This window comes from Pomacea canaliculata, linkage group LG11 (genome assembly GCF_003073045.1).
Source record: "Pomacea canaliculata isolate SZHN2017 linkage group LG11, ASM307304v1, whole genome shotgun sequence".
NCBI lineage: Eukaryota > Metazoa > Mollusca > Gastropoda > Architaenioglossa > Ampullariidae > Pomacea > Pomacea canaliculata.
In genome coordinates, this window is record NC_037600.1 from 20,826,128 (window position 1) to 20,838,238 (window position 12,111).

Genomic DNA, 12,111 nt, shown 5'->3' on the forward strand with positions numbered 1-12,111 from the left:
CGATGTGTCTGCGAGATGTTGCCGAGGAGACGTCATGAGTTGTACTCGTCAGCTCAGTTCGGACGTCCTGGACCTTCTACTCTCTGCGTCCCAGCTACGACTTGCAACTCCCTCTGCTCTGCGAAGCCTGGAGAGAGGGGGACTTGATGTTCTCTCATTCACGATCATGCCATTGTCGTCTGTGAGGTGAATCTTCGGTGACACCTAAGAACTAATGTCGCAAATATAGACCAACTTTTTAGAACGAATGAAGGTCTGTTGCGCAGCTCGACAAGGCAATGCTGTGTGTCTCACTGGTCCGAATCGTCCCGTCTCGCGCTCACTAGCAGCGTTCCCAACTCACGATAGTCAGCTACAACAGCGATTCTGGAGCACTCGACCTGACCAGTATAACCTGTCGCGTGTTGTTCCATGAACAGGTCAATAAGTGTACATGTTCTTTGTTTTCAAATTTGTTGAGAACAAATCTTTCTTTAGGTGTTCGTGTCATTTATGAGTGGATTAAACAGCAAACACAGGCTGTTGTGAGGCTGAAATATATTCTTTTATGAGATGAAAAGTTTGGAATGCTTATTTTGATTCTGCTAGTGCCAATGTCTATTTTTCTTCGTATGCTTTTCTGTTGTATCACTCTTGCGATTGTTCAATTGTTAAACAAACATCTAAGCTATTCAACAATTTGTGTTTCTCAGACGAATTTTGATTTATTTATGTTGAGGGTTAATTATGTTAGGAGTGTTCTGTGTCGGGACATCAGCCCGCCGACATCCTGCTTGTGTCTGTGCTTGATTAGTTGTCGCCCCAAGACCCGTGTGAGTCAGTAGTCACGTGCTGAGATGGACCTGGTGGCGCGACGGGTGGCTGGGGCTGGGCTGACAGTCCATGACACGTCTGTATGCGGTCTAGTGCTAAGGTCATGTTAGAATATAATTTATATGAATACTAGAACTGGACAAATTTCTGTGTAAATATTTTTTGGTTATTTCCCAAAACTGGTTCTGGAAGATATCGACTCTGGCGAGTGGGACATGGTTAGAAGCATTGAATTGACCAATGTGGCCTGTGTAATTTTGCATTGATGATTAATTCTTTATCCAAGGGCATTAATAGCTCCTTGATACTGGTCATGGATCACATTTGCATCAGGCACTATGAGCGATTAGCTGTTTCCTGAGTACTTGTATAAAACGGTTTGGTGCATTAATAAGTCTACATGCATGCAAAACGTTTATTTCTTTGTGTATTTGTTACATGATCTCCGACATTCAATTACGTACCGGTACTCTAAGGGGCATACATATCATTTTGTAACAAATAGGCATGGTACTCTTAATAGACATTCATACAAGCTTACTGCCCTTCCCACACACGCTTGCGCAAAGCAATTATTTTTTAGTAATTAGTGTTGTGATGCGTTTGTGTCATCGCAGCTCTTTTTTTGTTGTAGATTTGCGGTCCTGCAGCAACAGTGAGTGTGCATGAATTCTACGTGTGAGAGTACCTGTCGCGTTGGTGCAGTGAGGTGCTATACTGCTGTAATCACATATTCCGAGCAGTTCACTGCTCCAGCGCTCCCACAATCTTTGTCACCGGCGACAGGTCAGGTAAAATGTGTGGTGCTGCTGCTGTATGCCCATACCGTGCTGCGTGTGGTCACCCGTCTACGTTGTCGTACGTGGGCGGAAGTCGGTGCAGCGGCAGCATGTTGTCCCTGTTCTGCGCGTAAAACAACACTGTCGCAGGTGTGTCACCCGTCAGCATCACCTTCTCCATACGATTCATGGCCGTGAGAGTGGACAAGCCGTCCAACGACTTGTCACAGGAACAAAGGGAGTGCGCTGTACTGTGTCGCTTGAATGCATGTGTGTACGTAAGTTGTAGGAGTGTGATGTAATGTAGATATTGTTCTTCATATTCGGACAAGCATAAACTATCTATGTGTTAGATTTGGGCTTCATTGAGTTTTGAAGTTACTCAGTATATATATATTTTGTCAGATTCACACGTGCAAACAATAAGCACACGTGTAACCAATAGTGTATTAACACTGGTAATCTCCATTCTCACAGAGTTCTCTTCAGATGGTAAACTCTTCAGACTTCTGTCACAAGCTGCTGACACAAGTTCCTCATCGCTGATCTTGGGCGGCGAAGCTGATTTCCATGGAGACGCACCCGTCGCTTGGCAAGTGGATATTTAACCAGACCCCTCCATCTCCTCCGGCCGTTTGTCAGAGAAAAAGTTAAGCAGGACGTGAGGATCACCTAAGACCGTCATGTAAAGCCGGCAGTAAGCAGTGTGCCCGACCACACAGACGGCCCGCCCAGTCACACGGACTGATCACCGAGGTCAGGGTCACTCAGGTGACGGCCAGGTGACTGTGTCAGCGTGTGCGAGGTGGCCAGCTTCCTACACAGTCTTCGTTGATGTGTTACAGGTAGGTGGGGGCATTGTGTAGTGTTAAAATCTTTGGCAGGCTGAGCAGTTATTTTGCGGTAAATAACAAGGAAATGAGAGACAGTCCAAATTTAAATTGACTATATATGTTAACAGCGACTTGTGACAACATCTCGACTCCCATCAGCTGCGGTCAACACCACCCTGCCTGCAGTGGAAGACCGTGCTGCTTTATCGGTCAGAACGGCTGGAAAGACAGCTGCCGGTATGGTGAGGCCCTCATTGAAGCGGGGTTATCCAGTGCGGTTGATGAAGGATTGATGACATGGAGGACGTGGCCGGCCCGCAGTGACGTTGTGGGCGGCGGTGGGGAGGGGAAACCCAATTTTTGGGGGGTCCCTTTTTTGGTCTGGAGAGGAAGTCGTCGGTCCCTTTATGATGTTGGTGGCTCTGTCAGACTCACTCATGTCGCGCTGTACATCACAACTTGTCATTGTTTCCCGCTGAAACCCAGTCCCCTCCTGATCATGAATGACACACACACAGACACATTGTCATCTCGTTGTGTCTTGTGTCTTTTCACTCTCTCTTCATAAAAAACTCATCTTATTATCCTTTTCATCGTCACTCAACCATGGAGCTCATCATCCATCATATGATGACAACTACTGCCATCACAAGGTCCAGTTTTTGTACCTGTTTACTCTATAGAGTAGCACTGTGTCACAACTGATAATTTAAAAAAAAAGAAACAAAAAAAATCACAGACTTTACATACTTTAAAAGACACAAATATTCAGTTTTAGCTAGAACAAGTGTTTACTTAACTGAACTTAAGCTGCATTCCAAATATTATTTTATAGTTGCCAATTTTATGGCAACAATCTGTCGTCAATAATCTAGAAAATAAGTTGCATGCTTGTGGTGTGTGTGTGCGTGTGTTTGTGCTGTGTTCGTGTTGTTCATATCAGTAGTGATAGAATCGTTCGATATCGATGAATCAATAAAGTTTGTCCCAAAATCACATCGCGATGCTTCAGTGAATTTTTTTTTTAAATCTCAGTCAAAGTCAGTGAAGCCAGCCAGGCCGACACACTTTTCCTAATTAATATTCATGAACGCACTCACAAGCACTGCGGCTGTCCAGTTCTTGATACCTACTCAGTGTTGTAGGACAGTCAGCGACCCTCAGCACAAACTTTGACTCCGACATCCGCAGGACGACGACAGCAGCGACAGAGAAAGCGATGGACACCAGATCATAGGAGAAAACAAATCCAACGATTCGACAGCAAAGAAGCCCAGCAACCACTGGGACATCCACATAAACACAGGTCTACAGAGGACTTCGGTATGGAGGCAGCCATAGGACCTGTGTCACACAGCACCACAAGGACACTGAGACAGTTGTGACGTCACACGGTGACCTTTTGTGGAGTATGTGTGACATGCTTGCTGACCGTGACATTGAGTATTAATATGCACGTGGATTAATCCCGTAGTGAGTATGTGTGGCATGCTTGCTCACCGTGATACTGAGTATTAATATGCAAATGACTTAATCCCGTAGTCACTAGAATGTGATAAGAGTTTGACAGATTTTGAATTTCATACTTGAGCTCTCATGACTGAAATCCTGTGAACTGTGGCCCACATTTGATTCACCTGACTTCTTCCTTAATTCAGATGTTGCTAGCTTCATTAACATGTCCTGATAAGACGAAAGCAGCTAACTGACTACTAACAGACAGGTTCTGTCCAAGGTCGGGCATGGTAAGTCTTCCTGCGAGGGCTTCTCGCGGCAAACTACTGCAAAGTCGCGAAACAATTGGGTCGAGACCTGATGATAAGAGGTGGAGCCTGCAGCGATTAATTGGCAGATATATTTGCTAGACACGAGTCATTAGCTTGACCACACAGCTCACCCCAACATTCTTCTTGTACTTCAGCAGCCATGGTTCGAGTCCTGCCTCCTCCTGTCTGCCTGCGTCAGTCTCTGCCTGGTAAGCCGTGTGTCAGGGTGTTTCCAATGATCAACACACGTATGTATCTCATGGGAACCGGTGCTATATGAGTATACATGTCTCCACCCTTCTCACTCTTACAAGTATTAGAATTCATTTCTTCATTTATTTAAAATTGTAATAATATACTATAATTGGAGTGCCCGAATGTCCAGCGGGACGCTGGAGTATGTGGCTCATCAGCAGCTCTCTATTTCTACTCCATCCTGCTTCCAGGTGACATACAAAATATAATCAGAATAAAGCCAGGGAAGGCATTCATGGATTTAAGAAAATGTAAAATATAAACATAGAAAAAATTCTTCGATACAATTATAAAGATAGTCGACATTTCATGCGACAGAGGGTGTGGTGAGATCATTTGTACACAGACTATCGTTACGACCGTTCTCTTACAGTTTGTCTTGTCAATCACTCAGCAAGTGTTTATCTTCTTGCAGTCTGCTCTCAGTGTCCAGTCAGCTGGACTTTTAATGCCAATAAGTGCTACGCCTATATAGACCTTAATCTTCCGTGGATCGAAGCCATTGTAAGTAGAATAATCTGCTCTTATTGTCCAAGTAAAGACTATTGTGGGTTGCCTGCCTGTCACAAAGCCTCTGGGAAGTGTAAAGTTTTAGTCATGGTCAGTTGCTTGTGAGCGTGCGTGAACTTGTTAACGCCTTGTGCGAGCAAATTCACAACCGACGACTATGATTGTCAGAGTCGTCTTCATCATCCCCACTATTATTCATGGTGTTGGTCACAGCTTATTTATTTTACAAGTTATCGTAGTTTGGGGTGACAAATATTCAAACCCTGGAGGTTGGTAGTTTGGCTCATTGTCATCATTCTCCCATCAGGACACTTGCAAGACTCTTGGTGGCCATCTTGTCGAAATCAGCTCGGCCACGGAGAATCATTTTGTGAGTCGACTAATGCACAGTAAAGAGGTAAGTACAGTGCTTAAAACATCTCATTTTAAACATATTTTATCAAGTCATAAGAAAACTAATTTTGTATTGTTTTTCTCTATGCTTTAGGAGCGTAGTAATTCACACTTGAGTAGTTAATTAGTTCTTGACGAAACTAGAGACTTATGATCATTTACAGACCGTTCATATGTTATGCTCCATACCTTTAGTTAAAGAAACTAGAAATTATGAATTGTTTTCACTTCCTTCCTGTAAGTTGGTCTGGACATGGTTGGGCTTTAACGACTTGGTCCAAGAGGACCGTTGGGTGTCTGCCACTTCCAACCAACCAATGGTATATCGGTCCTGGGGTCGGGGTGAGCCAAATGATAATGGTAATGAGGACTGTGTACAAATTAGCAACTCTGGTGTGTGGAATGACATCAGCTGTGACCCCGGCACCAAGCGCACTTTTATCTGTCAACGCAAGGTGAGAACATGTGATGTCTTATCTCAGCCTCCGGCAACTTCTACTTATGAGCATATATGTTTTATTGTTGGTCATTGTTAATATAGAAAACCTTTATTTTTTGGCACATTCTATTTATATATTACTAGTCGAAGGTTCACGTGTATATATATTTATGATTGATATATCTGTGTAAGATGGGCATATTCATCTAAGATTAACTTTCTTAGATAAAGCCGACATATTCGTGTCACATACGATTCTCAGTGTCCTCTGTGCATACAATTGTACATTTACCACAAGAAAATTGATGAGGGCGAGAAATTTGACTTTCACTTGAATGTAGCACAAGTGGACAGGCAGGTTACTCGTTGTCTGTCTCGTCAACCGTGACATCTACTCATCCTTGATTTTGCAGGCGGACTGAACCCTGCGCCAGATGATAATCTTCAGCTCAACGTCTAGAGAGAATTCTTCTATCATTAAAATAAAGAAAAAATGTAAGCTCAGTCTCCCAGGTGTGAGGACTCATCGATCACGACCCCCCTACATACAAGTGACGTCACAGACGGTTTTATCACGACAGTTACACCACGTTCATGAACGTCACCCTTCATCAGGGTTGAAGGTTAACAAGCAAACATCGTGTCGAATGTAACAAAAACAATAATAAACATTTCTTCACTTGATGGTGTTTCCTATTTTCTTTCTCGGTAAAGCCCGGTTGGAGACAGTCACGGGCAGTAATCCCCCCTCCCAAAGTGTGAAGTTGTCTCCCCTGAATGACGTGCATAGGGTTGACAGCTCACGAGAGTTATAGTGATGAAAGCATGCTCATCACACCTGACTTTACAGCGTGTAGTCAGGACAAAGCACAGACTGTCATAGACATAATGTAGTCAGCTGACCTAGACACGACTACACAGCTTGAGAAACACATCAGCGACTTACCAGCGGACAGCAGCGACACGAGACACAGTTTACAATAAATGTGAAACTTGTATGAATGAACTAGAGCACTTTCAGACAACTATTGGTTAAGGGAGACAATCACCAGTTGTGACGTACAGAGGGACATGAAGATGTAGGGGCGACAATACAGATCTCATCATCTGAGTCATTATCAACAATGTCAATGCAGACGACGACTTGGCTTTCCACCCACGAACAGCCCGTCCATTCGTCACCCAGTGTCTATACAATGTCTCTACAGCGTCTACACAGTCAAACACTGTGACGTGTTCGTTGTTCACATGGTAACGTGTTGGCAGAGAAGGTCTGTAGGTAGATGAACTGTCTTAGCTAGCCAGACCTCTACCATTTCCACAAACAGCCCACATTCACCACCTAACAGCTCACGTTTCTACCAAACAACACCACAATGTTGTAGTCAGACTTTTTATTATCTTCCTTCCATCGTTTTCACGTCTGATATCTCACGTCACTGTCGTCTGGCGTCGTGTTTCCTTGACGACAGCGAACACATTAGAATGTGGTAAAGTCGCGAGATGATTGGTCGAGACCTGATGATAAAAGGTGGAGCGTGCAGCGATTAACTGTCGGATTTATTTGTTAGAAACGACTCATTAGCTTTACCTACAAGTTCACCAGACATTCTTCTCGTACTTCAGCAGCCATGGTTCGACTCCTGCTCCTCCTGTCTGCCTGCGTCAGTCTCTGTGGTAAGCCGTGTGTCAGGGTTGTTTCAAATTATCAAAACACGTATGTATCTCATGGGAACGGGTGCTATATGAGTTAACATGTCTCCACCCTTCTCACTCTTACAAGTATTAGAATTAAATTCTTCATTTATTTAAAATAGTACACGATAGCCTAGGGCCCGAATGTCCAGCGGGACGCGCGAGTATGTGGCTCATCAGCAGTTCTCCATTTCTACTCCACACTGCTCCGGGAGACATACAAAATATAATCAGAATAAAGCCAGGGAAGACATCCATGGATTTGAGAAAATGTAAAATATAAACATAGAAAAAATTCTTCGATACGATTATACAGACAGTCGACATTTCATGCGACAGAGGGTTTCATGAAATCATTTGTACACAGACTATCGTTACAACCGTTCTCTTACAGTCTGTCTTGTCAATCACTCAGCGACTGTTTATCTTCTTGCAGTCTGCTATCAGTGTCCAGTCAGCTGGAGTGTTCATGACAATAAGTGCTACACCTGTCTAGACCTCCATCTTTCGTGGATCGAAGCCATTGTAAGTTGAATAATCTGCTCTTATCGTCCAAGTAAAGACTATTGTGGGTTGCCTGCCTGTCACAAAGCTCTTGTGGGGTGTAACCTTTTAGACTTGGTTAGTTGCTTATGAGCTTGCGTGAACTTGTTCCCCATAAACATCATTCAAGGTTTGTACGAAGACTCGTCCTGCCACGTTATTCACGATGGCAAAGTCAATAAACCTTTTGTAGTGAAGACCGGCGTAAGACATGGTTGCATATTATCACCGACAATCTTCCTGATGGTCATAGGCTGGATTATGCACAAGACATCCCAAGACAACAACAAATGAAACGTTACATGACCCTAGTCACGTGGTATTTTACTTACAGTTTCAGTCTCAGAGTTAACGCCTCGTGCGAGCAAATTCACAACCGACAACTACGATTGTCAGAGTCGTCTTCACCATCCCCGCTATTATTCATGGTGTTGGTCACAGCTTATTTATTTTACAAGTTCTCGTAGTTTAGGGTTACTAATATTCAAAAACAGAATCGAGTGGTTTGACAAACACTCGAATATCAGGTCTGGTGTGTACAAACCCTGGAGGTTGGTAGTTTGGCTCATTGTCATCATTCTCCCATCAGGACACTTGCAAGACTCTTGGCGGCCATCTCGTTGAAATCAACTCGGCCACGGAGAATCATTTTGTGAGTCGACTAATGCACAGTAAAGGCTGTAAGTACATTGTTTAAAACATCTCATTTAAAACATAGTTTATCAAGCAATAAGAAAACTAATTTTGTACGAGTTTTTTTCTCTATGTTTAGGAAAGAGGTTCTTCACACTTGAGTTAGTAATTAGTTCTTGATGAAATAGAGGCTTAATGACTAGTGAGAGCATGTCACGGACCATCCGCGGACACGCGCATTCTTTCCACAAACCAAAATATTCTGATCGCTTGAGGGTGGGCGTACCTTCTTAGAGGCACGAATAATTTTTGAATTCAAACACAATTTTAAATGAAACAAAGGCAAAGTATCAACAATCAGAGATTCACTCCTTCGTTCGTCACACAAGATATATTACCAATATATTATCATTCATCCAACGTACTATTAAAGTTAACAATAAAGTTGATTCCCATAAATACTGTCACTGACGAAGTATTTCACTGTCTCCGGTGCTGTCCTTTCTTGAGGAATTTCCCAAGCCCTCTAATCTAATGAGTAACATTAGTCTTATTTCCTAGAAGTCGATTTATCGTTAAAAAAACGTGTTTATTTTACGATACCGACAGTTTACAAGCAGAACGTCTCGGTCTTCAACATGCGGTTGCCTCCTAGGTGTTTAGCAGGATGATGTTAGATTAGCTGAAGGCCGGGAGGAAACCTTTCCTCCACCGGCGCTTACTCTCCGGCTGTTAAGAACTGTCCCTTCCAGGCGACAGATGGAGGTCGGTGCACCAGTCTTGCACCAAGTTTTCTGTTCTGGAACCGTTCTTTTCTCGCTGATACCAGTGTTTGGTTTCTTGACCCCACCAAGAAACTGTACTGCGGGATGCCCAAGCCGCAGAGCTCCTCACGGTGCGGGCACGGACTACAGTGACTCACGACCTGTGAAGTACATCCACCTGTAGTATAAACGCAGTGTTACTTCCCCGGTAATACTTATTCCGCGGTCGCAGCAGTAGCGAGAAAGTCCAGAGAAAAACCACCAACTCCAACTTCTGTTCCGCCGTTAGCTCTCTGCCCACCATTTTTTTTCTCTAACGTTATTTTCCTCTATCTTTTTCGTCACCTTATTTTGACATCACAACTTACGTCATTTGCTCAAGGGAAACCAACTTCCACCCCACTACCCTAGATCAGATCAACCACGGTTGTCGATCTTCCCGCCTAACCCCCTCTACTAAGTACTTATCCGTTACAGAGCAATAAATAAAACACACAGAAAACAGCAGTTTTATTCTATACATCGTGCTTCATCATAAACCCCACGTGTCAAAAATAGCAAAAATATTGGTTTTTTACAGTTTATGTGTTAAATAAATTTGTTTTGAACATTAAACATGTTTAGCGATAAAACATGATTACTTATATTTTAATATTATTTACAGACCGGTCATATGTTATGCTCCATACCTTTAGTTAAAGAAACTAGAAATTATGAATTGTTTTACTTTCCTTCCTGTAAGTTGACTTGACATGGTTGGGCTTTAACGACTTGGTCCAAGAAGGCCGTTGGGTGTCTGCCACTTCCAACCAACCAATGGTATATCAGTCCTGGGGTGAGGGTGAGCCTAATGATATGGGTGATCAGGACTGTGGAGTAATGAGCAACGATGGTGAGTGGGATGACATCAGCTGTGACCCCGACAACAAGATCACTTTTGTCTGTCAACGCCTGGTGAGAACATGCGATGTCTTATCTAAGTCTCCAGCAACTTTTGCTTATCAGCATATATGTTTTATTGTTGGTCATTGTTAAAAAAAACCAACTTTATTTTCATACTTAGAAAACCTTCATTTTTGGCACATTCTATTTATATATTACTAGTCGAAGGTTCACGTGTTTATATATTTATGATTGATATATGTCTGTAAGATGGACATTTTCATCTAAGATTAACTTTCTTAGACAAAGCTGACATATTCGTGTCACATACGATTCTCAGTGTCCTCTGTGCATACAATTGTACATTCACCACAAGAAAATTGATGAGGGCGAGAAATTTGACTTTCACTTGAATGTAGCACAAGTGGACAGGCAGGTTACTCGTTGTCTGTATCGTCAATCGTGATATCTACTAATCCTTGATTTTACAGGCGGTCTGAACCCTGTGCCAGATGATAATCTTCAGCTCAACGTCTAGAGAGAATTCTTCTATCAATAAAATAAACAATGTAAGCTCAGTCTCCCAGGTGTGAGGACTCATCGATCACGACCCCCCTACATACAAGTGACGTCACAGACGGTTTTATCACGACAGTTACACCACGTACATGAACGTCACCCTTCATCAGGGTTGAAGGTTAACAAGCAAACATCGTGTCGAATGTAACAAAAACAATAATAAACATTTCTTCACTTGATGGTGTTTCCTATTTTCTTTCTCGGTAAAGCCCGGTTGGAGACAGTCACGGGCAGTAATCCCCCCTCCCAAAGTGTGAAGTTGTCTCCCCTGAATGACGTGCATAGGGTTGACAGCTCACGAGAGTTATAGTGATGAAAGCACCACACCTTACTTTACAGCGTGTAGTCAGGACAAAGCACAGACTGTCATAGACACAATGTAGTCACATGACATAGACACGACTACACAGCTTGAGAAACACATCAGCGACCGACCAGCGCACAACAGCGACACGAGACAAAGTTTACAATAAATGTGAAACTTGTATGAATGAACTAGAGATGTTTCAGACAAGTATTGGTTAGGGGAGACAATCACCAGTTGTGACGTACAGAGGGACATAATGGTGTAGGGGGGACATTACAGTTCTCATTATCAACAATGTCCATGCAGACGACGACTTGGCTTTCCACCCACGAACAGCCCGTCCATTCGTCACCCAGTGTCTATACAATGTCTTTACAGCGTCTACACAGTCATACACTGTGACGTGTTCGTTGTTCACATGGTAACGTGTTGGCACAGAAGGTCTGTAGATAGATGTACTGTCTTAGCTAGCCAGGCCTCTACCATTTCCACAAACAGCCCACATTCACCACCTAACAGCTCATGTTTCAGACAACTATTGGTTAGGGGAGACAATCACCAGTTGTGACGTACAGAGGGACATGAAGATGTAGGGGGGACAATACAGATCTCATCATCTGAGTCATTATCATCAATGTCCATGCAGACGACGACTTGGCTTTCCACCCACGAATAGCCCGCCCATTCGTCACCCAGTGTCTATACAATGTCTCTACAGTGTCTACACACTCATACACTGTGACGTGTTCGTTGTTCACATGGTAACGTGTTGGCACAGAAGGTCTGTAGGTAGATGAACTGTCTTAGCTAGCCAGGCCTCTACCATTTCCACAAACAGCTCACATTCACCACCTAGCAGCTCATGTTTCTACCAAACAACCAACATCTCCAGAAAAATGTAGTAATCAGACTTTTTATTA

The 12,111-nt window shown here is 43.3% G+C and overlaps 1 protein-coding gene across 1 annotated transcript in view; it reads left to right on the forward strand.

The window, feature by feature from the left end:
- LOC112575760 (CD209 antigen-like protein 2) overlaps nt 1-6,485 on the forward strand; it is a 16,427-nt gene extending 9,942 nt beyond the window's left edge. Inside the window, exons 2-5 of the mRNA XM_025257770.1 lie at nt 4,862-4,950; nt 5,264-5,353; nt 5,592-5,804; nt 6,202-6,485. Coding sequence (XP_025113555.1) covers nt 4,862-4,950; nt 5,264-5,353; nt 5,592-5,804; nt 6,202-6,210 — 401 coding nt within the window. The 3' untranslated portion in view covers nt 6,211-6,485. The remainder of the gene's footprint in view (nt 1-4,861; nt 4,951-5,263; nt 5,354-5,591; nt 5,805-6,201) is intronic.
- Nucleotides 6,486-12,111: the final 5,626 nt, after the last annotated feature.